General features: G+C 38.6%; 2 protein-coding genes across 5 annotated transcripts in view; one reads left to right on the top strand and one right to left on the bottom strand.

Annotated features, from left to right (window-relative positions):
• Window positions 1–211: 211 nt before the first annotated feature.
• On the top strand, window positions 212–27597 carry SLC35A1 (solute carrier family 35 member A1). Of its 2 annotated transcripts, NM_001266759.1 has the most exons (8): window positions 277–327; window positions 4672–4849; window positions 15761–15920; window positions 16408–16560; window positions 21620–21686; window positions 23661–23837; window positions 24286–24420; window positions 26658–27565. In NM_001266759.1, exons 1-8 carry the CDS (start codon window positions 312–314, stop codon window positions 26783–26785), a joined length of 1014 nt encoding a protein of 337 aa, NP_001253688.1. In that variant the 5' UTR covers window positions 277–311; the 3' UTR covers window positions 26786–27565. The 2 variants fall into 2 exon arrangements, with proteins under 2 accessions (XP_077854561.1, NP_001253688.1); XM_077998435.1 differs by lacking the exon at window positions 4672–4849 and having other exon boundaries at window positions 212–327; window positions 26658–27597.
• RARS2 (arginyl-tRNA synthetase 2, mitochondrial) overlaps window positions 8734–27597 on the bottom strand; it is a 90628-nt gene continuing 71764 nt past the window's right edge. For 2 of the 3 annotated variants that reach the window (XM_015136917.3, XM_028847374.2), the window contains one exon: window positions 10998–11489. In XM_015136917.3, coding sequence (XP_014992403.3) covers window positions 11466–11489 — 24 coding nt within the window. In that variant the 3' untranslated portion in view covers window positions 10998–11465. Of the gene's footprint in view, window positions 9097–10997; window positions 11490–27597 lie in introns of those variants that run through there. The other variant, XR_013416302.1, reaches the window with a different exon arrangement.

Raw genomic sequence — 27597 nt, 5'->3', positions numbered from 1 at the left:
CCAGAAGGCAGCGCTCCCTTCACTCAGCCGGCGGGGAGCCGCAGTTTACAGAACCACCTCCCCAACCGAATTTCACACACCTGTCACTTAGGACGCGGCCGGGAAGGCCTCCCTTCGATCCGCGTTCTCCCCATTTTGGGGTGTAGTTCAGATTCCTGAAACCAGTTTTAGCGCGTGGCCGACCGGGAGGCCGGCGAGGCGCTCTAGGCCGAGCGGCTTCGTCTCTATGACCACAAGGGGCGGTCCCTGGTGTCCTGCGCTGGGGCGCGGAAGGGGCGGGCGTCAGTTCCGCGCTGGGCTATCGGGGAACCATGGCTGCCCCGAGAGGTGAGGACTGGGGCTGCTGGGAGTGGGAAGTCTGAGGGGGGCGGCGGCGGTCTAGCATCTGCGCTGGTCCGCGCCTGTCGAGCAGCGGAACACCCTGGTTGCCCACGGCCTCTGCGGCCGGGCTGAGGCGTCAGGAATTTGCGTGGAGCTGCTCCCGGCCGTCCGGGCAGCCGGCCTCCCCCTGCGGCTGCAGTCTCCGCGCCTGACTCCGCGTTTGGCAGGTCGGCAGTCCGAGACCGCGCTGACCTCCACTAGCTGGGAGTGGGTGGGAACCGAATTCTGACAGGCCTGGGTTGCGGCGGACCCGGAGAGGGGCCAGGGCGTGGGTCCGGGGCTGGACCGCATCGCCCAGCGAGACAGGACAGTTCTTGGCCCTGGCCCCGCGACTTCGGTGTCTTCTGCGCCTCCTGCCTTGCGGATGCTCAGAGACTTAAAGGCAGACTCCGGGCGCAGACCCCACGCGGCGGCTGGGCCATGCAACAACCAGTAAAGACATCATTGGGACGTCAAAACAGCACTGAAATCGTAATGAAAGGAAGATAACAATCGTTAACAGTTCCCACCTGTGTGCTGTATGTAATTATAGAGAATGCTGTATGCAGTTAGAAGGAACACTCTGATATTTGTGGTGGAAGGTGAGAGCCACCTCCCTCCTCCTAAGGGATGGCACATTTGGGTGAAGGCGTATTTGTTTACTAATTGGCATTTAAGGAGGGCGAGTCTAATTGACTCCGCACCACTTTTGCTGAGCAGTGTAAGTTGGGACCAGAGGTGGATTTTTTGACTGTGGTGCATTAACTAGGAGAAGTTGGACAACACTCGGATTCTTGCTCCACCCTTCCTCCATAGAACACTTGGCTTCACCCTTGAATAAATATTGAACGAATACCTAAGGAATATCTTCTTACGTGGGTGTCAAGTTATTTTCCCTGTTGCGAGGTCCATGTTTATCATCAGGCCCTGCCCAGGGGCATTGTCTTTAATTGCATATGCTTCTCTTATGTCTTCTTTCTGTTTCATTTCAAATAAGTCCAATCTTAAAAGCCTTTTGTGTAGCAACACAGGAAATAAAGGAAAAAGAAATAGAATTGTTCTGATAACTAAAATGGAATGGGGATAGCAAAATTGATCCGAACGAAAACTTATAAATAACAGAAGTCAAATCATTACTTGAAATAGCTGCAACAATGTAAAGGTTTAGGCTTATTGCCAATACATATTTGTTGAGGCTTGATTGTAATCCTAACAAAATTACAGTTTCTATAGCTTCCGAATATCCACAAAAGATTTATCTGGGACTTCCTGAATTTCTAAGTTCTTAGGTATTACAAGTAATGTCCCCATAAACTATAGTAAAACGTAACTGAAAAAAATTTTAAACTGTAAGTTTCTTTTGAGGGACATTTCCACACAAATACTGTGTAGGAGTAAACAGAACTTCGTGAGAAGCAGAGAACAATGCAGGGTTAAGATGTGGCTGCCAGTTGAGTTGTTGGCTAGGTTTATAGTTACTGGCATTGGGTGTGGTTTGAATGATTTGCCCAATTTGAAGTGATTACATATGGACTTTTGATATTACCCTAAAATAACTGAAATTGCTAATAACTGAAATTTTATACTGGAGAATTTGTGAATGGAGTGAACAAGAAATAGTTTAGTCTGATGTTAAACTGCCAGAGAAAATCGTACTTAAAAACATTTAGTATTTAAAAGTTGAAATACATTTAAAACTGGTATTCCATATCAAAGCCCAATCTGTTTTGCACATTCCTAAACTTATTTGATTACTCTTCCACTTAGATCAGTAGTTTCAAGAGTATAATATATATTCCTATGTAATCACTATGCAAAAAGCTATTTTTTCAAGTTAGTGACAATATTATAAGTCAAAATATGTTTGTAGGCCATCAATATTTGGTTTAGTGTTTAAATATTCACTATGTTGTTTTTGGAATCAGGAACCTATGCAATACCTAAAATAAAGTACTTTTTAGTTTATCAGCCCTAATCTCTGTTATTTGTGAAAATGTTGATAATCTAGGACATGAGTTGTCAAACTTTTCCTGTAAAGGGCTGGATAGTCTCTTCATAACTACTCAGATCTGCTGTTGTAGGGGAAAAAAGGTAGTCCGGATAACTTAGAAACAAATGAGCATGGCTATGTTCTAATAAAACTATTTATGGACACTAAAATTTGAATTTCATGCAATTTTCATGTATCACAAGATGTTACTACATTTTTAATCAAGTATTTAAAAATGTAAAACCATTGTGAGTTCACAGGCCTCATGTAAACTAGTGACATATATAGTTTGTTCACCCCTTATCTAGAAGATGGGGAGTGCCTTCTCTTCCACTGATTAAAGGTTATTGCTGTTTATTTTTGCAGTCATATTTTTTCCCTTGTGTAGGAAAGTTTTAGAACGAAGGAATTATTATAGTGATCTCCTTCACTTCCTTTTTTATAAACACTGATTTTTGGCTCCTCAGATCTTTTGGAAAGAAAGTTTAAGCAGTTAAAAAATATTTCTTCTGTTTTACTTTTTATTTAAAACCTGATATGATTTTTAAAAATTGCCAACAAATCAGAAAAGATTCTTTAATTCACTCGGGAAAATATTTATATTGAAGAACCTGTTTCCTTGGAAGTTCCAACCATACCGTATCTAATCTATTTGAAACTCCTGTTTTATTTTCCTAGGAAAACAGTCTTTGAATTGTGATTAGGCTCCCAAAACAGTGAACAAAATTGTACTTAGCATATAATGTAGTTAAAGTAGCAGGCTGGAGTCACCCGGTGTCCTTCTGGTTCTTAACCTGGGGTTGTCAAAGTATGGCTGTGGAAAGCCTAAAATATTTGTTTCTGGCCCTTTACAGAAAAATTTGCTGATCCCTGTTTAACCTTGAGCCTAAAGATTTGAATGGAGCTTAAGGGGACTATTGGATAATAGGTGGGAGTTGGGTAAGGAAAGTAGAAATAGTTTGATCCTTGGGTGATGGCAGGTTCTGAGCAGGTCTGGGAATAAGGAAGTATGAGGGAGAGTTGGTACCCAGTGCTTCTGGTTTTACCAAAGGTCCTGGACAGGCTTTGGTGCCTGAGAGATGGCTGCTGCTCAGATATACTTGCAGGTAATTCTTGAGTGTTTGTATGTTTCCTGCATTTCTAGTTTTCTAGAGCTGTGTTCTTAATATTCTTTTCCTGTGTTTTGAATTATTGTTTTGTATAATGCAGTGAAATGAGTGGCTCGATGTAAGTTCTTATTGTGATAAAGTTTTATATTAAGCCCCACTCATTTCTCAATTATTTTCTTTCTGCTGCCTTTAAATCTAGAATATACATTGCTGCAGTTGGTTTCATGCTTTGTATCCACAAGTTTGTAATCATAAAAATATTTAAAATATGTGCTGGGGCCAGGCGTGGTGGCTAATGCCTGTAATCCCAGCACTTTAGGAGGCTGAGGTGGGAGGATCACCTGAGGTCAGGAGTTCAAGACCAGCCTGGCCAACATGGTAAAACCTCATCCCTACTAAAAATACAAAAATTAGCCGGGTGTACTGGCAGATGCCTGTAATTCCAGCTGCTCAGGAGGCTAAGGCAGGAGAATCGCTTGAATCCAGGAGGTGGAGTTTGCAGTGAGTCGAGATCACGCCAAGATCGTGCCACTGCACTCCAGCCTGGGTGACAGAGTGAGACCATGTCCTAAAATATATGTCCGGCGTGGTGGCTCACACCTGTAATTCCAGCACTTCAGGAGGCCGAGGCGGGTGGATCACCTGAGGTCAGGAGTTAAAGACCAGCCTGGCCAACATGGGGAAACCCCATCTCTACTAAAAATGCAAAAAATTACCTGGCCGTGGTAGTCCACGCCTGTAGTCCCGGGAGGCTGAGGCACGAGAATCGCTTGAACCTGGACAGCAAGGTTGCAGTGACCTGAGATTGCGCCACTGTACTCCAGCCTGGGGGACAGAGTGAGATCCTGTCTCCAGAAAAAACCCACCACCACCACCAATATATATATATAATGTAATTTATAACATCCTGAACTAGAATCAGTATGCTACATAGTCTTGCAATTGGGGCATTCCCCAGGAACAAAACGTATGCCTAATTGGCTGATGTTTAAAGTCAGCTATGGTGTGTGTGTGTGTGTGTGTGTGTGTGTGTGTGTGTGTGTGCGCGCGCTCATGTAATTGGCAAGCATTTTGAAAAAATTTTTAAACATGAGTTTCAGAAAATATTTTGTGCTTGGAATTGGAAAGTATTTTTGGGCTATAACTAGTTTATTAACTTATATATACATATATTGTCTACTAAGTAATGTCTTTGTTGCACGTGTTTTCCAGACAATGTCACTTTATTATTCAAGTTATACTGCTTGGCAGTGATGACCGTGATGGCTGCAGCCTATACCATAGCTTTAAGATACACAAGGACATCAGACAAAGAACTCTACTTTTCAACCACAGCCGTGTGTATCACAGAAGTTATAAAGTTATTGCTAAGTGTGGGAATTTTAGCTAAGTGAGTATAAATACTTATAGTGTGTTAAATTATTTTTCTACCTGGTGAGGGTATTTGTTAGAAAATTCAAGCTACATCTTTATATGTTTAATTGCTCTGGGCCAGTGTTTCTCAACTAGGGGTGATTTTGCCCCCCAGAAGATTTTTTAGTTGTCACGACTTGAGAGATGCTACTGGCATCTAGTGGGTGGAGACCAAGGATGCTGCTAAACATCCTGCAATCCCCATGACAGCCTCACAACAAAGAATTACCCAGCCCCAAATGTCAGTACTGCTGAGGTTGAAGAATGCTGCAGTAGAGTAGGAGTTGGCAAACTATATCCCATGGGCCAAATCCAGCTTGCTCCCTGGTTTTGGTGTAATGGAGACTGACCGGCTTGCAAAGCCTAAAATATTTACTGTTTGACCCTTATAGGAAAACATTACTGACTTGTGTTTTGGATGAATATAATAATAATAATATTTCTTGAGTGTTTCCTGTGTTAAGTGCTAGGCACTGTGCTATGTGTTTTTCGTGTTTTCTCATTTACTCCTTACACATTTTCAAGGTAAGTACTTTACCCGTTTTATTAACACAGCATCTGAGGTTCCTTAAGATTACACTGTTAATATGTGGCAGCACTGGGCTTTGAATCAGAAACATCACGCAAGAATTGCTTAGCTAAGGATGTGGTATAAGAGAGAGTTAAGAATTAGGGGCATTGGAGGAGATAGACCTAATTTTAATCCTAGACCAAGATTGTGGCTGCATACACACTTGTAACCTCTTTAAGCTTCAGTTTCTTCATATTTTTAATTTGAGAAAATAGTATGGGGTGGTGAAAATTAAATTAAATCTAATAGGCAAATTATTTGAGGAAAGATTTATGAGACAGGGACCTATTTGAGTCATTGGGGCAGTTAAGAAGTCATACAGGTTTCAAGATGTGTGTTGGTGAGTGAAGGGAAGCAGGGAGGAATAGTGTTGTCTGTAGGCTTTTATGTAGAAACAGACACATTACATTTAAATATTGAAATGTTACAAGACATTGTGATTGCTTCAGCTTCAGCAATATGTGATGAGACAGTTGATAATGCAGCTACAAGCATGGCTATCATTTTGGGAAAGATATCCAGTGAAAGTGTTGAAAATTGGTTCTAGATCTTGAAAAGGCTTATACTAATCCACTTGAAGTAGTTGGAATATGAAAAAGATGTGTTATAAATAAAGTTTCAGTGCCGCAAAAGAAATAGCACTTGAATACAAAATTTTCTTTTTTTCTTCTCAGCAAGGCAGTTTGCTTCTATAGAAGGGTGCACCCTCACAGATGGAGCAATCGTGAGCGCACACCTGGACAAGGGAGGAAAAGGGGGTCTTATTCCTGATGCACGTGACCCCTGCTACTGTGTCATTCCCTATTGGCTAGGGTTACACTGCACAGGCTAAACTAATTCCAATTGGCTAATTTAAAGAGAGTGACAGGGTGAGTAGTTTGGTGGGGAAAATGGTTATGGCAGAGCAGGAAATCGGAATGAGTCATAGTAGAAAATGAGCAGGTAATCTGAATGAGTCAGGGTGGAGCAGGTAATCGGAATGAGTCAGGGTGGAGCAGGTAATCGGAATGAGCCAGGGTGGAGCAGGTAATCAGAATGAGTCAGGGTGGAGAGGGTAATCGGAAAAGGTTGCTTTACCAGGAAGTTATTTCAAAAGTAGAAGGCAAAGAATCGAACATACTAACATATTGATTCTTTGAAGAGAAATTTAGAACTCATATCTTAACAATCCCCTCCTCTTGCATTTTCTTTACAGCTCTTTCTCTTCAAACTTCTTTAACATGTCTTGGCTTAGTTCTGCTTGATTTTCCAAAAGAAGAAGCTTCTCTCGATAAGGTGGAGGACAGTTAAGGGAGGTTTTAGTAAGTGCCATTTCTGTGAGCCTCTGCACCAACCCACAGATGCATGGTATGACACAGCACCCGACAAGAATAAGTACACCCGTTACGGCTGCGAGGGAAGTAAGAATTGAGGTCGTTATTCCTTTCCATTTACCGAACCACTTTTTTAGCCATCTTGTAAAGGGGTCATTTACCCCTGAGTTGCTGGCTGACTCACTGGACAGAGCAGTCAGACCTTGCAATGCCTTTGTTATACATCCATTAAGGGTGGTGGTGTTTGGGATGAAGTACAACATTGAGTTTTAATCATGATGCAAACTCCTCCTCTTTCTGCTAATATCATGTCTAAGGCTATCCTATTTTCCCAAGCCATCTGGCAGTTAGCCCCTAATTGCTCAGCTGTTCCTTTAACAGCATCTCTAGTTTAGTTAATAAATCACTGTTGGTTGTAATAGATGTAGTTTATTCAATCTGTTTTTATTAATTGTCACCCACCAAAATATTGACTCAAATCCTGCAGCTATTTGATTTCGGGCTTTAAATTGATCTGGTATTCCCCATGGGACTCCAATTGCGTCTAAATAGACATGAGAGTTGAACGACCCATAAGGAGCTTCTGTCGCTTTACAATGTCATATTTTCTTCCTCTGGTAGATGAAATGCCAGAATAAAAGGGATAGCCAGTTGAACTAGAGCATAAGTACTGCTCTAATTATTTGGCAGAGTGTCCAGTTAAGGTCCTCCAAAATACCACCATACATCCGCTCAGGGATAAATAAGGGCAGATTGATGGGTCAGCTCTTGGAAGTGCCAGACTTCACTGCATCCTGTTAAGTCTCCAAGAAATGCCAAATTTTTCCCCTTGTCATTGGAGACACAAGGTAAAATTGGTTTTAGAAGATGGAGGCTGGATAGCCCTTGGGGGCTGACCTGCAGGGTGTTGGACTTAAGGAAATAGCAGAGATAGCACAATTTGTTATTCCAGGCAGTGGAATCTTGAAAAAGAGCTACCATGCACTCCATGTCCGCTTGAATTGAGGACCAGTTTCTGCATTGCTGAGAGCTCGGGTTATTCCTCACACTGGGTGGGTCCTGATTTCTCACCCCTGAGGCTGCCACAAGGTCTCTGGTTCTCACGAGAGAGAACCAGAGACCGCCCCTGGAGGGGAATGTAATCCCAGATGAGCCCCCAAATTGTTATAAAGTTTTGGTGCCGCAAAAGAAATAGCACTTGAATATAAAATTTTCTTCTTTTCTTCTCAGCAAGGCAGTTTGCTTCTATAGAAGGGTGCACCCTCACAGATGGAGCAATGGTGAGCACACACCTGGACAAGGGAGGAGGGGGTCTTATTCCTGACACATGTGGCCCCTGCTGCTGTGTCATTCCCCTGTTGGCTAGGGTTAGACTGCACAGGCTAAACTAATTCCAATTGGCTAATTTAAAGAGAGTGACGGGGTAAGTGGTTTGGCGGGAAAAATGATTATGGCAGAGCAGGAAATTGGAATGAGTCAGGGTGGAACAGGTAATGGGAATGAGTCAGTGTGGAGAGGGTAATCGGAAAAGGTTGCTTTATGAAGAAGTTAAGTTTAAAAGTAGAAGGCAAAGAATTGAACATACTGACATATTGATTCTTTGAAGAGAAATTTAGAACTCATATCTAACAGATGAATAAAATACATGGCCAGACTATGGGCCATTAAGAGTGATATGAAGAGTTAAGAGGAGCAGCAAATGAAAGGGCCTAGAGCTTTATAATGGTCTTTTAGATTTAGTGTTTGCAAAAAAGTAAAATATTTTCCAGGTACTCTCAGTGTTGTCATTTCTTTGTACACACATTAAAATCGGTAATTCAAAAAGAGTAAGTAGATGAAAGGCAAACAGGATGTTACGTAGTCTGTTAAAACACAGGTTGGATGTAAGTGCTGTGATGGAGAGGCTTCTAAATTCCAGAAAATAATTGTTACACAAAAATGTGATAATTTGTTATATACACAGGAAACCAAAGTTGATTGATGTTTGAATTTATATTTGCTTGAAAATTCTTTCCCATATAATGTTAAAATAATTGTGTAGAGCTAAAAAAAAATGAAATTAGACTTTTTTCTTTGCTTTCAAGTTAGAGAAGACTTTATCATCTCACAGAAAGGATGACAATTTCAGGATATTATGGGAGGCTGTGGAAGAATTATATTAGAAATAACTAAAGGTTTAGAACTTGAACTTTCTCTTCAGAGGAGAAAAATTAAGAACTTAGATCTTGGCCAGGTGTGGTGGCTCACACCTGTAATCCCAGCAGTTTGGAGGCCAAGGTGGGAGGATTTCTTGAGCCCAGGAGTTGGAGACCAGCCTGTCAACATGGTGAGACTCCATCTCTACAAAAATATAAAAAAATTAGTTGGGTGTAGTGGTGTGTGGCTGTAGTCACAGCTACCTGGGAGGCTGAGGTAAGAGGATTGCTGGAGCTTGAAAGGACCTGCAGTGAGCCATGATTGTACCACTGTACTCTAGCCTGGGCAACAGAACAAAACTCAGAACAAGAAAAAAAAAATTAGAAGAACTTAGATCTTGATGATTAAAATAGCGTATTTCCCCCATATTTCCAGAAAAATACTGCACAGTTAATGTAAAACTTAGTAACATTTGCTCAATGTTGATTTGAGTTTTCTGGAGAATGAATACAGGGAAAGGAAAAGAAATTACTATTTAAATGGAAAAAAACCCATTAAACTTCATTTAAAACTATGATTAAATGAAGTAAAAGCTTCTTCCTTTTTGCCCATTCTTTACACTGTGATAAAGTATAGTAACTTTATAGGGTTGATACAAATATATACTAGAACTTCAATTTTATTGGAACTGTGCAAAGCTTAACCTCATTATAGAGCAGTCCATTTGATGGTTTGTTTATTTAGTATGGTCTCTGGTGCTGTTTGCTCAGTAATATTCTTTGCTTAGTGAATAGTCTTGGCTAATTGTTAAAGTAAGTACATATATTATACGGGAGTGGGAGGCAGGGGCAGAAACTTAGCAAAGTAGCACCTGAAACCGTGTTTTGGTTATAATTATGGTTCGCTTATATAATAACATATCACTGCCATATTCAAATCTGTGTTTCATTCCTTCCAAACATTGGAAGCAAATAGTCATTCTAAGTCGTTTCAAGGTATTGTTAATAAGATATAATGGGATAGTTTCATGCATTCATTTATTTATTTAGAAAATACCTATCAAACCTCAATTATAGGAGCCGGGCGCCGTGGCTCAAGCCTGTAATCCCAGCACTTTGGGAGGCCGAGACGGGCGGATCACGAGGTCAGGAGATCGAGACCATCCTGGCTGACACGGTGAAACCCCGTCTCTACTAAAAAATACAAAAAAAAAACTAGCTGGGCGAGGTGGCAGGCACCTGTAGTCCCAGCTACTCGGGAGGCTGAGGCAGGAGAATGGCGTGAACCCGGGAGGCGGAGCTTGCAGTGAGCTGAGATCTGGCCGAAGTGCTGGGATTACAAGCGTGAGCCGCTGTGCCCGGCCAAGTATTTGAATTTTATGTTATCAATTTCTAAGCTATAATTTGGTTGAAAGATAATACAACATTTAAAAATACTTTTTCATAAAATTAATTACTGCTGCAATTCACAGGAAAATTGTTATAATGCTTTACTAAACCCTATCACAGCTGTCAACAGTTTAGATTTAAATCTGTCATTGTTAGTATAAAGAAAAGGAAGTGAAAACACTTTCATATTGCCTTAGAACAAAGGAACAAAGTCAACTTTTTTTTTTTTTTTTGAGACAGGGTATCACTCTGTCACCCAGGCTGGAATGCAGTAGCATGATCTTGACTTCCTGCAACCATTGCTTCCTGGGCTCAAGCAATCCTTCTGCCTCAGCCTCCCCAGTAGCTGGGACTATAGGTGCGCACCACCACACCCAGCTAATTTTGTAGAGATGGCGTTTCGCCATGTTGTCCAGGCTGGGCTTAAATTCCTGGACTCAAGCAATCCGCCTGCCATGGCCTCCCAGCGTGCTGGGATTATAGGTGTGAGCCACTGCACCAGCTCAAACAACTTTTTGTTTGCTGTTCACCGTAGTTTATAAAGACTATCCCTAGCAGGATATGTAAATGTTAATGTACATATACTTCGGGTGTGTTTAGTAACAAACCAAGTATATCTTAACTTTGAACTACATATCCATATTAAGACCAGAGAAAATTCTTTTACTGTTTCATAGTATTGTCTAGAGAAATTAATGTATCTGTCAAATACGTATGTTATAGATTATCCAGCTCTGTTTATTTCTCCTGGTTTACATTTTCAGTACCCTTTTGGACCCATGCTATAATGGGTTCAGGGTGTTGGGGAGGAAGTAAAAATCATGTCCCCATATGAAGTGTATTTTTGTCCTCAAGTTGACTTCATTGTTGGTTTTTTAATGTAGCCCCTCAAAGTCTTTTAAGTGAGTTAATTATACTTTGTAGATAAGAAATTTATAAACAAAATTTAACTTTCTTAAGCTCATGAGTAACTTCTGCTGTGTTCCATTTTGCACAGTGCGTCGGTAACCTAGCCAAGGATTTTATGCCTCCTAGTAGTTCTTGTTAGATCAGTAGCTGGAAGAATGAGGCCTATTTTTGACCAAACATACGTCAGAGATCATTGGTTTCAGCCGGTTGATAGGAAATTTAGGGGGAGAGGCAGCAGCAGAATCTCTGCAGTCAACATGGAGCTTCAGAATTTCTTCAGGTAACCAAAGGTTGCAGAGTCTATTACAATGATAAAAATAAAAAGAATTGTTCAAATAGAAAACTTAACAAGGAAGACTATATCTAAAAAGAAATTTAATATATGCTTTTGATTATATATGCTCTTTCTCCTAGCTAGCAATGTCATTTATATAATTAATAAATTTGTTTTTAACAGAGGTGCTCATTAAGGTGCTTGTGATTTGATTTCTAAGAAAATAAGTTCTGGGCCAGGCGCGGTGGCTCACGCCTATAATCCAGCACTTTGGGAGGCTGAGGTGGGTGGATCACTTGGTCAGGAGTTCAAGACCAGCCTGGCCAACATGATGAAAAACCCCATCTCTACTAAAAATACAAAAAAATTAGTCCGGCATGGTGGTGTGCACCTGTACTCCCAGTTACTCGGGAGGCTGAGGCCGGAGAATTGCTTGAACCCAGGAGGTGGAGGTTGCAGTGAGCCAAGATCACACCACTGCACTCTAGCCTGGGTGACACAGCGAGACTCCATCTCAAAAAAACAAAAAACAAAAAAATCCCAAAAACAGAAAATATAAGTTCAGGAAAATAGAAGAAAAAGTAACCTTTTTACAGTATATTACAGTATATTTATGAGTGATCATTTGTTTCTGTCTCATAGTAAAACAAAAAGACAGATGATTACTAGTGTTTCCTAGCAGATACAATGCTGTTGTTACTTTTATATAATTTCAGTGAGTAAAGCTAAATATAAGATTAAGAGCTGTATTCTTAATAAATACATTAACTTAAGCAGGATTTAACCTGATTAATACTGAAATTATTTACCCCCTTCTTTAAAACTTTCTGTGTGGTAAGATTCCCACATATTCTTTCCAATACCTCCTAAATCTCCTTTGTCTACTTTCTGATACTTTTCTGTTATTCTTTTACTCGTTCGTTTAGCATCCTCTGCTTTTTTTTTTTTTTTTGGTAACTTATTTCAAAATATCTTATGTAACATTGCTACAGTCTTTTGGTACTACAGTGATAATTGTACTTTCCAGCACTTAACATTCTGGTATACCTTGGTTTCTTTAATGTCTACATTAGAGAAGGAACCAGAAAAATATACCTTGGCCATCCTGGCAGTGAAAAAATAGCTCCTAAGCATCCAACAAAAAGGATATGGCCAAAAGAGACAGATGTGAAGGTTAATCCTGACACACTGTACTTTACTTTTTGCTCCACTGAAGGAAAGGAGTACTCAGATTGGCTGCTAACTTGTTTCCTAAGCCCTTCTTTTTATGTGAAACCCGAAAAGGGAGAAGAGATAAGAAAGAAAAGTGAGGGGGAGAAAAAGGACCACAGCAGCCTTTATTGGTGCAGGTATGGTGATTATTTGGAATAGCAGTTGGATCCTTAAGGAGCCCATATTCTGACAGGACAAAGAGACCGACCCTGTTCTTTGGAGAGCTAAAACACTATTTGTTACCAGTGTAGGCTTCTAATGTCTTCTTTTTTGCTTTTTTTTTTTTTAAAGAGATGGTATCTTACTCTTTCACCCAGGCTGGAATGCAGTGGTGGCATCATAGTTCACTGTAGCTTCAAACTCCTGGGTTCAAGTGATGCTCCCACCTCAGCCTCCAGCGTAGCTGGGATGATAGGCCACCACTCCTGGCAATTTTATTTATTTATTTATTTATTTATTTATTTATTTATTTATTTATGAGAAGGGGTTTTCCTCTGTTACTTGGGCTGGTCTCCAACTCCTGGCCTCAAGTGATCCTCTTGCCTCAGCCTCCTGAATAGCTGGGATACAAGTGTGAGCCACCATCCCCACCAAGGCTATAATATCTTTAACAGGTGGAGGTAAAGTGGCATTGCCCATAGCTGGGGATTAGGGAAAGGATAAATAGCCATTATATTGTAGCTTTTGAAGGTTTAGTGTGAAGAATCTTACACCAGGAGATAAATGAGTGTGGGAGGAGGTGGAGTGTGAAGTGTGGGCACAAGCAATCACCTCTCAGCAGTTCCTTTTGGGTATCACCTTAAAGACACATCATCAGCGTATGAGTCAGCATTTTAGAAGGGCGCTAAAACTTGCACTTCACACGGTCTGTAAAATTTATATCTATGCTATCATACTAGAGATAATTATAATGTTCAGTTATCTTCTCTGACACATCACCTTATTAAGGTGGTTATTTTACATTTTAATCTCTAATTTTTCATCAATTTTATAATTGAGGAGAAAACATGTTGAAAATTATTCTTTATACTCTTATTTAAGATGTTGGCCAGGTGTGGTGGCTCATGCCTGTAATTCCAGCACTTTGGGAGGCCGAGGTGGGAGGATCACTTAAGGTCAGGAGTTTGAGACCAGCCTGGCCAACATGGCGAAACCCTGTCTCTACCAAAAATACAAAAATTAGCCAGGCATAGTGGCCTGTGCATGTAGTCCCAGCTACTCGGGAGGCTGAGGCAGGAGAATCCATGAACTTGGGAGATGGAGGTTGCAGTGAGCCGAGATCACACCATTGCACTCCAGGCTGGGTGACAGAGACAGACTATGTCTCAAAAAAAAAAAAAAAAAGCAAAACAACAAAGATGTAAGGAAAGTATATGGGGCATCTTAGAATTGCATTAAGCAGTTTAAAAAAAAGCCAAACATTAAAGAGCCAATCTTCAGACTCCTGGAAAACTCTCCTACATAGATTTTTTGGTGGATAATCTGTGGTATTTTTGGTATTCTTTTGCTTTTCAAATAGAGCTCGTAGTCTACCACCAGGCTGTGTGCATTGCTTTTCAGCATATAGATTTAACACTGTGGTGTGGGTGTTGGATTTGGTAACACAAAAAGATCTGTAACTAAGAAGGATGTCTTTTGTTTCCGTGGCTTAGGTCAAAGTTCCTGTCTTATTAATTAAGCATTTTCTGGGAGTTAAATGTTCTACAGCAAATAAATAGGCACAGGTTAGTCAATTTAATATAATGAACTTTTGCTTTCTCTCAGAACTTAGGTAATTATATTTGCAGCATTTAAAAATGAAAAAATTCAACTCACAACTGTTGATTCTAATAGTCTAACCAAAAATACAGAATCTCCTTGTGATTATCAAACTCTGAGTTGGAATAAAGCTCTTTCCCAGCAAAGTATTATGGTTTTCTTAAGGATATTGTGAGCTGCAGTTAGGACCATTATTATAAAGCACTTTTTGGGGGTATTGATGCTTATTATAAAACATTGTTTTATTTTTATTTTCAAGAAATCAATGAGCTGATTTATAATACAGGAAATATAGGCCAGATTAGCCATGTCCTCCTGAAATAGTAATAGCAAAAATAATAGTTAAGAGCATGCATAATCAATATGCAGTCAAATAGTAAACTTTATGTACATTAGAGATACAGTTTACTTTTGTTGGAGTTAGTAAATTTTTCAGATCTGCTACAGAATTATACAGACATTAAGTATGATGACAATATTCTTACATAAGGATTTATTATGTACTATATTTCATAAGTACTAAATAAATTTATAAATAATACTGACCTGACTCACTCTCTTCCTGACCCACTTAACGAACTACCAAAGCCTCTTTATTTGCAATTAAATCTATTGTAATTAAAAAAAAAAACAACAAAACTTTAAAAATAGACCAGGTGCAGTGGCTCACGCCTGTAATCCCAGGACTTTGGAAGGCCGAAGTGGGCAGATCACTTGAGGTTTGGAGTTTGAAACCCTGTCCCTACTAAAAATACAAAAAATTGAGCTTGGCATGGTGGTGGATGCCTGTAATCCCAGGTACTCAGGAGGCTGAGGCAGGAGAATCACTTGAACCCGGGAGGCGGGGGTTGCAGTGAGCTGAGATAGCGCCACTGCACTCCAGCCTGGGCGACAGAGTGAGACTCTGTCTCAAAAATAAATAAGTAAAAATAAAAATGGATATGCAGACTGATCAGTTAAGAAGAAATCAGGGTGAACTTGATGAAATACAGTTAAAGTAGCAGGGGATGAATTTTTTTATAGGTAATATCAGCAATTTTGTTTTCCTAATCTCATTATTTAATATACTCAAAATCTCTCAGAGCTTTGACCAGAGATTGATAGTGGTAAATCTAGTTGTCATATTTTCCCAAACAGAACTATAATTTTTTAAAGAGGATACATTATTGGTATGTTTCTTTTAATCTAAAACTAGTTAGAAATTATTAGTTTGCTAAAGTACAGCAAACATAGTATGCCTGTCCTGTGTTTGAAGAAGTCTTATTAAAAGAATGCTCTTTAATTTTCTTCCTCACCATCCTCTCATCTCCCCCTTTTGTTTTCAAAGAGAAACTGGTAGTCTGGGTAGATTCAAAGCATCTTTAAGAGAAAATGTCTTGGGGAGCCCCAAGGAACTGTTGAAGTTAAGTGTGCCATCGTTAGTGTATGCTGTTCAGAACAACATGGCTTTCCTAGCTCTTAGCAATCTGGATGCAGCAGTGTACCAGGTAAGTGGAGTTCATGATAATGAAAAGCACAGAATCTTTGATGGTAAAAAGAGTTTTTATTAACTATCATATTATCAATTTTTTTTTTTTTTTTTTGAGATGGAGTCTCACTCTGTTCCCCAGGCTGGAGTGCAGTGACGTGATCTCAGCTCACTGCAATCTCTGCTGCCCAGGTTCAAGTGATTCTCCTGCCTCAGCCTCCTGAGTAGCTGGGATTACAGACATGTGCCACCACACCCAGTTAATTTTTTGTGTTTTTAGTAGAGATGAGGTTTTACTATGTTGGCCAGGATGGTCTCGACCTCCTGACCTTGTGATCCACCACCCACCTCGGCCTCCAAAAGTGCTGGGATTACAGGTGTAAGCCACCATGCCCAGCCATTATTAAATATTTTTTATTGATAATTTTATCAATGATATCAGAAATAAGATATTTGTATCAGAGACTAACATTAACTGAATTTATTAATTCATTCTTTTTTTTTAGGTGACCTACCAGTTAAAGATTCCGTGTACTGCTTTATGCACTGTTTTAATGTTAAACCGGACACTCAGCAAATTACAGTGGGTTTCAGTTTTTATGCTGTGTGCTGGAGTCACGCTTGTACAGTGGAAACCAGCCCAAGCTACAAAAGTTGTGGTAAGAAACAAAATGCACACCATAACTTCCCATAAATAGAAAACTTCCTTAAGTCTTACACTGTTCAGTTACATTGATGCATGCAGCATGACTACATTTCTTTGATTTAAAATAACTTTTGCCTTATAGATAGGCCTTTTTTCTTTAGCATATTATTAGGGATAATAATACTTATTGGTTGTTTCTCAGAGGAGAATATGCATTAAAAATGTTAGACATGGAAGCTACCTTAGAAATAATGTATTCCACCCCCTCCATTTTATGGATGACAGTCCAAAGAGGTGAAGGAACTTGTCCTAAATTAGTTAATAGCTAACTTGTGACCACAACTGTGCCAGTTTCCATACTGTATATGTTTAGAACTTCTAGACCTCTTTCAAACATCTCAGAAACACTGGGCAAGGTTTTTCTGCATCTAGTTTTCATCTTCTCCCTCAACTCTCAGTCTCTGGCACATCTCCCTACTGTCAGTGATAGGGATGACAAGGGGAGGAGTGTTCTTATTGATAGTTGATAATTATCTCTAGTTTATAAGAGTTAATGTGAAGGTACATAACTGATTTTTAAACAGTTGATGTTAAGATACATACATGATTTTTTTTCTTATATTGTATGCCTCAATCAGTTATTTCCCCAAAGAGAAACAGGAAATGGGATGCCAGTGAATAGTTTTGTAAAGGTCAGGCATTTCCTACAGTTGAATATTTACCGTGTTTAACTTTTAGCAAACGGACTATGGTTCTCTTAGGAATGGAAGGCGGCTGGGATGTACAGTGCTTGTGAACAGTATCATATCCCCACCCTCCAGGTCTCCTCCTTCCCCAGTTAAAACCCTACTGTTTCTTTCTATAATATGGTTTCTAGACAGAGACTTCCTGATCCCTGCCTTCTGCCCCTACGCTTTTCCTTATATTTCCCTCCTAGATGCATTAATGTATCATTATTCCTCAATATATCCTAAAACTTCTCTGTCTCCCGATGTTGTCTAAGTAGTATGAGGCACAGCTTGGTAATTACCCCTTTGTTCTGAATACTGGAGACTTGTTATACAGTCATGCGTCACTTAACAAAGAATATAAGTTCAGCGTTCTGAGAGATGCATCAGTAGGTGATTTCATTGTTATGCAAACATCATGGAGTATACTTACACAAATCTAGATGGTATAGACTACTTACTACACATCTAGGCTGTACAGTATAGCCTGTTGTTCCTAGGCTACACACTTCTGCAGCATGTTACTGTGCTGAATACTGTAGCCAGTTGTAACACAGTGGTAAGTGTACCTAAACATAGAAAAGGTACAAATACAGTTTTATCTTACAGGACCAGTTTTATATGTGGTTCATCATGGACTGAAATGTCATTATGTGGTACATGACTGTTAATTTCTAGGGGGCAGGCAAAGTATCTATTTTACAATTGGTCATAAACCACTATATGTAAATGTGTCACCCAAATAGTTTGTCTCAAATGTATCTTGTATCCATCTCACCCCACTGTTTCCTCAATCTGTCTGCTCTGCCATACACTCCTCTAATACTGGTTAAGTGGGTTCCAAGTGTCAGGACTGGAATAGACTCTCGTTGACACTAGAACTCAAACTCTGGCTCATTCTAAACCAGAATGCAGGTTGTGCTTGTATTTATTAAGCTTATCTTGTTAGCCTTGGGTCATTGCTCAGCCCCTTGGGTTCTTTCCAGTTCTTATCCATTATTAGCTTCTCCTTTGGGTATTATGCTTTCCAGAGTCAAAAAAGATATGCCTTCTAGGTCTTTAATGAAAACTTTAGATAGAACAGGACCAGAGCTCTGTGGCTGTACCTTTAGAATTGTCTCTAGCTTGATCTTTTTCTTGCTTACTGAACATTTATCATCTCTCATAGTTTTTATGGGTCAGGAATTTGAGGGTACCTTAGCTTGCTGGTTCTGGCTTCAGGTTGCAGTCAAGATATTGGCTAGGGCTGCAGTCAGCTGAAGGCTTGACTACGGCTGGAGGATCTTTTTCTAACGTGGCTTATTTATATGCCTGGCAAGTTGGTATTGGTTGACGGTCTAGCTTGATTTTGTTCAATTAACTAGCATTTTTCTGTATGAGCATTCATGCGCTTATGGATTGTATCTTTATCCTTACTACATTTCTGTGTTGTCTATAAAAATATGCGGCTGGGCACAGAGGCTCACGCCTGTAATCTCAGCACTTTGGGAGGCTGAGGTGCGCAGATCATGAAGTGAGGAGTTCGAGACCAGCCTGGCCAACATGGTGAAACCCCGTCTCTACTGAAAATACAAAAAACTAGCTGGGCATGGTGGCGGGCGCCTGTAATCCTAGCTACTCAGGAGGCTAAGGCAGGAGAATTGCTTGAACCTGGGAGGCAGAGGTTGCACTGAGCCGAGACTGCACCACTGCACACCAGTTTGAGTGACAGTGCGAGACTGTCTCAAAAAAAAAAAAAAACCAACAATAATAATAATATGCAATCTGTCAGATTTCTTGCCAAACATTATCCCTATGGAATTCCCCTCATCACTTAACATTAGGAGTCATTTCAGTAAGGAAATCTGGTATGTTTCACACTTAGTGAAGTCACACTACTTTCCACTGATGACCGTTAAACTTTTTAAGTACAAGTCATCTCTAAATCTGTTCTAACATTTTGCTGGTAATCAGTGTAACAATAATAGCCGTAATCATTTATATGGCACTAAATACTAGCATTATCTAAATGCTTTATATATACTAACTCACCTACTTTTCTTGATAGTCTTTTAAATTTATTTAGCTAGGTAGTCTAGGTGGGGAGAATTGCTTGAGCCCAGGAGTTCAAGATCAGCCTGGGTAACATAGTGAGACCATGTCTCCACAAAAAAATTTAAAACTTAGCTAGATGTGGTGATGCATGCCTGTAGTCCCAGCTACTTAGGAAGCTAAGGTGGGAGGATCACTTGAGCTGAGGAGGTTGAGGCTGCAGTGAACCATGATTGTACCACAAGATCCTGTCTCAAAAAAAGCTTTCTTTAATGCCTTACAGTGTTTTTGCAAGCCTCAACTTATTCTGAGTTTTCGATTTCTTGATACTATTCTTAAATTCCTGGTTAGAGTCCTCTTGGTGATCTATACCTCAGTTTTGTTCTTGTAAAATCAGAATTCAGTGAAGATGCCCTTATTTAAACATGTTGATTTCCTTAGATATTCTTTTTTTTAATCTTCACCAGAACCTCCTTCTTCAGTAACTCTTAATCTCTCTTGAATCATCTTCTCACGAGCCATGGAATTCTAAGTTTTACATTTTTGAATTTTGATTTATTCAGGACTGGAGCACATGTCTCTTAACTGTGCTGTGTTTGGCTCATGCTCAGATCACATGGTTGCTTTCTTCCAAAGTTTCCATCACATCTACTTCATCACCCAGTAGTTTCTTGTCAGAATCAAGTCCAGATAAGCCGTTTCCATCACTATTTTTCCTAACTGTAGAGAGATTAAACTGGCAGGAAAGTCAGTCAAGAATTGGTGGGATAGGTGATATCTCACAGTATGATTTTATTCTATCTGTGTCAGTCCTGAAATTTGTATTAGGAAGGTATCCTTTTTAATAATGTGTAGTCTATAGCAGTGGTTCTCAAACTTTCGTGTACATCAGTATCAACTGGAAGGTTGGTTAAAACAGATTGCTGGGCCCATTCCCATAGTTTATGGTTCAGTAGGTCTGGGGTAGAGCCTGACAGTTTTTATTTCTAACAAACCCCCAGGTGGTACCACTGCTGCTGATCCAGGGTCCATACTTTGAGAACCACTGGTCTACAGTATCTTCTGTTTCTCCTTTTATCTTCATGCAAACATTTTAGACCAAGCTTGCTCTCTCAGGTACCATAAAGTGGTACTTTTCTTATATCAGGCTTATTTATTTTGAACAAGGTATATACTTGTCATATTACAGTCATGAATCTCAACCCGCTAATTTCAGTGATACTATTGAGATAGTATTTATCTTTCAGGGAAGACTGATGAAAGCTCCTGACAGTTTAGAACAAACAGAAAATAAAGTGAAACAGAGGGTTAGGACTCATATACTTGGATCTGTTAGCACTAGTCTCACACTATTTTGGTTATATATACTTGTCAATTTTGCCTATGTAAGAAATTAAGAACCAGAGCTGTGTATTATAATCTTCTTTATTCATTTAGTATGTATCTTAGTCCATTTTCTGCTGCTATAACAGAATACACAGAGTGGGTAATTCATAAAGAACAGAAGTTTATTTGGCCCATGGTTCTGGAGGCTGGGAAGTCCAGAACACAGTGCTGGCATCTGGCGAGGGTCATTCTATGGCAGAAGGCAGAAGCGATCCCATGTGACAGAGGGAAGTGGGCTGAACTCATCCTTTTTATCAGAAACCTGCTCCCTCGATAACTAACTCATTCCCTCAGTAATGGCATCAATCCCTTCTTGAGGACAGAGCCTTCATGACCTAATTATCTCTTAAATGCCCACCTCCTAATACTGTTACAATGGCAATTAAATCTCAACACGCATTTTGAAGTGGACATTCAAACCATAGCTATGTGTATAGACAATGTATCTGGTACACAGAAGGTATACTAAAAATTCAATAAATTGCGGAGTCTTAAGAGGCAGCACTTTTTCCTGTAGGTGATGAGGAATAAATAAGTTAAATTTGTTATCATTTTCAGGATTGATGCTATAAGCTTTTAAGTTAGAGTGATAGTAGAAATTAAAATTAAGTAGCATGCTGACTTGGCCTGTTCAAAAGTTCATGCTAGAGTGCTTATTGATATTAGGAAACAGTGGGCACACAATATATTAAGCATATACTATGGCTGTGATTTGAGGAACACATTTTTCACTTAAGCCAAGTACCCTGGTTAATTTCTGGAATGGTCTTTTTGTTTCGTTGTCTTATTCTGTAGAATAGCTGTGTCTGATGTGGAATATACTTTTAGTAAGACTGTAACACAGGTTTATGTATTTATTTGTTTGGACTCTTTGATGAACTCTTGTTTATTCGTCACTAAAAATAACTTTAAAAATTAATATTGCAGGTGGAACAAAATCCATTATTAGGGTTTGGTGCTATAGCTATTGCTGTATTGTGCTCAGGATTTGCAGGTAAATCATGAAAGCATCGTTTTATTCTTTTGTCATATTTTTTGAAAACATCAAACTTTAGACACCAGTCTAGTTTTTCTTGCTTTCTCAGTTTTATTCCCATTAAACTTTATCTTCGTGCTTATATTTAGTTTTATGTCAGCTGTTTTTTCAGTAAATGTATAGCATTGTTCAACTAAGTTCAGACTCAATCCCTATTCATACTTGCAGTTAACTACTTTTGTTATCCTTGACCATCTCAGTCTGGCCCAAAACCCAAAAGTAAATGAAAAAAGATCTCTGAAAATGGAGAACATTAGCCTTCAGAAAGCCCTTTCCTTTTTTCTGGAACTGCCACTATCCTCAAGTCAGATCCTGCTGCTTTAGGTTGTTAATGTTGCCACCTAAGTATCTTTTTTCCCCTGTAACCTCAAGTTCTTTCTCTGCTTTAACAGGTTAGGAGCTATGGAGTAGGATGATGAGGTGGGTCAAGAGTACCTTAGAAAGCATAATACATAAAACTAACAACCAAACAGGGAGGAAAGACAACACAAAATCACTAACATCAAAAATCCATGGAAGTCTGGAGTTGTACATGTAGGGACAAGCACTCCTGCAATGCATCAAGATAAGAAAGTATGAATATTAAGTGTAACATAAAAAAAGTTTTAGAAATAGTTCCAGCAGAGATGATAGTTTTTAATATATTCTGCTTAAAGCTTTTAGTGGAATTTATTAGTTATAGCTATACATCTTTATTATGTATCTGTATTTGTACCTATTTCAAGTCAGGACTCTATTTTTGATTAGGAAAGCAGGCTGAATACAGAAGTAAAATACTGCTTGTAAATAAGATGTTGTATAGGAGGGGAAAATATAGATTCAGGAATATACTTAATGATAGCATTGTGTTCTAGAAACCAACAAATTGGGAACAAAAATTGAGTTACCTAAAAAATATACTATTTGATTTTTTGCAGTATCTTGAATAGTTAAATGATTATGTTCAACATTTTATTAACTCACTCTCTTAATACACAATTGAGGAAACAGGGTGGTTTAATATCTCTCTGTGTTTGGGGTAACTGGGCACTGGATAAATGTTTTTCCCAGAAGGTAAAATCAAAGGTGAAAATAAGAATAGCTATTTTATGTTCCCATTCCAACACAGACTCATCAGAAATAATCTTGGTTTTCGTTAGACTTTTTAGTTGATAAATACTTCATTGGCAATTCCTAAGTCTGTAACATGATGTTATAACTAAAATATTTAATGGCTTTGTAAAATATGCATTCATTTTAAGTATAAATCCAGAGAGACAGGGGACTTTTGTCGGGGAGGGGTATCATGTACTCCTTTGAAGTATCTGAAAAAAATCTATGGACCTTCAGCTCCAGAAAAATGCACATATACACAAAATTTATTATCCAGTTGGGGAGTTCATGATCCTTCTGACCTTGTGTATGAACTTGGCTTGTGGAACCCTGCTTTAAAGGAAAATGGCTTCACACAGCAAATTCTACTTACATTTTGGTTGTTACTCTGAAAAGATTCCTAGTGGTGATTATAGATTATATTGCAGAATTAGGAGTATTCATTAGTAGGCAGATATTACAGGGGTGTGATTATAATTCACTCTTAATAGTGTAGTTTTTCAGCTGACCAAAGCAAATAATTTACTGGCGTTAAGTAGTACAGAGAGCTTTTGTGGTCTATCTTACTGCTATAATAAAGGCAGAAACTGTCTCAACAGCCTTCTGTTAAATGTAGCTTATAAACTTTCCACTGTTATTATTCTATATACTCTGTAAAAACATAAATTTATAATGTACAGTATGCCATGTGTCACAACCTACATAAGTGCACATTTAAGTAAAGTATGTTTTGTTCCCCAAATCATATACTTTATATATCTCTAGGATATTGTTCTAAAGGAAAGACATTTTAATTTGTAGTAATCTTTAATATTTGCATGTCTAATTTTCTTCTTTCAGGAGTATATTTTGAAAAAGTTTTAAAGAGTTCAGATACTTCTCTTTGGGTGAGAAACATTCAAATGTATCTATCAGGGATTATTGTGACATTAGTTGGCGTCTACTTGTCAGATGGAGCTGAAATTAAAGAAAAAGGATTTTTCTATGGTTACACATATTATGTCTGGTTTGTCATCTGTAAGTATCCAGGAATTAAAGGTTCTTAGTAGATCCTTTTTTTTTTTTTAAGTTAGATGTCCATTTTAAGCTGTTATAACATTTTGAAATTAATCCTTTGATACTGTAAATACCAGTTTGAATGTATTTTCATTTTATTGACTTAGTTTTGATTGTGAAGGCAAAATTGCTTTGGGATAGCAATGCCCCAAAATATCTAACGTATTAGCAAAAAATGTGTAAAATTTAGTATACCACATAGCCCTCTGGGCATTGTTTTGGAAAAACAGTATTATATAGGAACTACTACTCAATTTTAGTACAAACTCTCAGATGACTCCTAAGGAAAACAGTATTTTCCTTTTCCTAGGTAAATTAGTATGGCATCTCTGGGGATGAAAATTGCCTCACCATTATGTAATGTTTCATTTATTTGAGTGATAAGATTTTCTTTCTTTCTGTATACAAGTTCTTGCAAGTGTTGGTGGCCTCTACACTTCTGTTGTGGTTAAGTACACAGACAACATCATGAAAGGCTTTTCTGCAGCAGCGGCCATTGTCCTTTCCACCATTGCTTCAGTAATGCTGTTTGGATTACAGATAAGTATGTCTTAGTTTGTGTTGAGTTTTTAACATGGAAGAGCCTCTCATTTCCTTGATTCATGTATTCCTTTATTTAAAAGTGGCAGTTGGCCATACTGTTTACAGAAATTCCTAGTTTTGTTACTACAGTTTATTCTACCCGTACCGCTCGCTGTTCATAGTTGTATGGGATGTGGCTAAGCAGTACTTTGGTTGTTTAAGTGGTCTTAGAGCTTAAGACGAGGGGTACTGGTTCTATGTGAAAGTGAAGGGAATTTTTTTGCAGTCAAGGCCTCCCTGTATTTTTTAGGTATTATATAGGACAACTTGAGTGACTGAATGTGAGAAGGTACTCAAGGAAATACATATAAAGACTTTAGGAAATTATTTGCAGCAGTCAGTTTAAACTATATTGGCTCATTATTTAGAAGAATGTAGAAAACATCTTTTATTCCTCCCTCAGCTTGTACTTTCCAACTGGTTTGGATTCGGGTATGAGATGGTTTTGAAAACAAAATCCAAATCTAGATTTTGTCTTTTATATCTTTGTTTCATTCAATATGTAATTAATATAAAACTCATTAATATAGCTGGCATTCCAGTACCACTGCTTTGCTAGTCCAGTACCACTGCTAATGCTAGTAACACACCCAGCATTAATTTGGCTTCTAAATTATTTAAGCAATGATACTGACTTAACATTTCAGGGTGCTTTTATAGTGTAATAATTTTCTTTACTGATCAGTTACTATAACAAACCAATATATGAAGAATAGCTATTAAATATATCAAGTAAAAGAGACCTGGCTTATATTTACATTTCATTTTTAAGTTGACTCCTGTCTATAAATGGAAATAGGGAAAAGCCAATGTTGTAGAAATTTTAGAAAACCATGTATAGTGTGTGGCAAATCTTGCCTGTACCATTTCTTAACTGTGCAACCTTGGGGAAGTTCTGTACCCTGGGTGACACTTTTTTCATCTGTAAAATGGGAATAATATCACCTATTGCCTAGGGTTGTTTTCAGGTGAAGTGCTTTAGAGTTGTGCCTGGCACTACTTACTAACCACTTACCATTTCAGTCATCAGGTACTTATAGGGTTTCCCTTAGATATTTTTCTACCCGATTTGGGTAAACTGTTAGTTGTAATTCTGATCTATCTTTATGTTGAACAAAATCCTTATAGCATTGCTCATAAGAAGTACATAGGAACAGTATAAAATGCTTTTGTTTAATGTTCTTACTGATGGTCAACTAGCATGTCTTAGCAATCTTTCAGTTAACTGTTTAGATATAAGTTTTTATCCTACCTTCCCCTTTTTTGAAGGCACAGCTGGTTTTTTTTCAGTTAGGAGTGAACTAAAATAAAGCTTGATGTCATAGAAATATATTTATTTGTCAAGTTAGGACAAGTTATATTTTGGTTTCTTGTATCCTGATTTTTAAGATTAAGATGAAAAAAGGGGCCGGGCATGGTGGCTCATGTCTGTAATCTCAGCACTTTGGGAGGTCAAGGCAGGCGATCACCTGAGGTCAGGAGTTCGATACCAGCCTGTCAACATGGAGAAACCCTGTCTCTACCAAAAATACAAAATTGGCTAGGCATGCTGGAGCATTCTCCTCCCAGCTACTCGGGAGGCTGAGACAGGAGAATCGTTTGGACCCGGGAGGCAGAGGTTGCAGTGAGCCGAGATTGCGCCATTGCACTTCAGCCTGGGCAACAAGAGCGAAACTCCGTCTCAAAAAAAAAAAAAAAAAAGATGTAAAAAGGGTTAAGACTAGTAGTAAATTATCGCCTCATCTCCTATTAAGAAATTATGTTTTGATTTGTTTGAATGGTCACCTAACTGAATTTTGCTCAACTATCTTTTACTCTAAACTTTCACAGGTTCCTGGTATCATGGAAAAGCCAATTCTACCACATTTTCTTTTGTACTTATATATATATTTATACTTACAATTTTAAAAAATTATATATTTTATAGAGAAATTAGTATGTTCTTTGTCAGAGTGGTGTAAGGCATACTCATGTTCTAAAAAGTCTAATCAGTGATCAACACTGCCTTGATTTTACCCGCCCTGCCTCCCCCCTTTTTTTTGCTGTAATAGAAGACCTTTCTAAACCTTGCCATCATATAAATATGATCTGATAGCATAAACCCACAATTAAGAGTTTTCAAAATTTTAAACTGATCATTAGGCAGTTTTAAAGACACACATACAGATAAAGCTGTTTTGTTTTGTTTTTTCTTTTCAGCACTCACCTTTGCCCTGGGTACTCTTCTTGTATGTGTTTCCATATATCTCTATGGATTACCCAGACAAGACACTACATCCATCCAACAAGGAGAAACAGCTTCAAAGGAGAGAGTTATTGGTGTGTGATTTTAGCCTCATGTGAGACTCCTGTTAAGACTAAACCATTTGCATTAAACTAGAGCCTTAAGTCAATCCCAGAAGGTAGCATAAACAAATAAAAAATTAACTATATGGCATAAGAATTAAGATCAGTGCTGTATGTGGAAACAACAACGAACAAAGCTATCTGAGTGAACTGCTAATACAGAAACTTAATGTGGACCTGTTTGGGGTCAAACTATTGTTTTAGAATGAAGGAATTTTATTATTGTGTATATATATATAATTTGTACATAAGAAGTATGGAGATGATACGGTGTTAAAAAAAAATCATGGTGAGGCTACAATACTCAAGTAACAAGGTTTGGGACAATGTCTAAGGGTTAAAGTGCCAAAGCCATTTCTGTACTAACTGTTCTCTTGTTCAGGTACCAGGGGAGAAGGATGACCCCTCCTTATTCTCCAATTCATGTACAGTATTTTGTCCTAGCAGCAGTAAAGACTTAGTTCTTTACTTACAAGAGGCAGAAACAAGACAGACTAGTTCATAAACAAACTGAATGTGTAACTTCTCAAAATGAATCTATTTCATAACTCAGATGATTTCTTGGTGGTGACTGAGTACCCCTTTAGTGCTATATTTGTGCCATTCATTATCTGGTTCATATTTCTTTGCTGTTAGATGATACACTTTTCTTCAAAAAAATTTCTAATGTCACTTTTGTACTTTTTTAAATAAAGTATGTTTAACTGTTGGACTCTCAATAATTTGTGAAATTTCAGTGTTTTCTGTAATGTTAATGGGGAAATTCAGCAATAAACTTTATATGAATTCTGAA

The sequence above is a fragment of the Macaca mulatta genome, chromosome 4 (genome assembly GCF_049350105.2).
Source record: "Macaca mulatta isolate MMU2019108-1 chromosome 4, T2T-MMU8v2.0, whole genome shotgun sequence".
NCBI lineage: Eukaryota > Metazoa > Chordata > Mammalia > Primates > Cercopithecidae > Macaca > Macaca mulatta.
The sequence above is the reverse complement of the archived record's forward strand: the minus strand, read 5'-3'. Positions and strand labels throughout refer to the sequence as shown.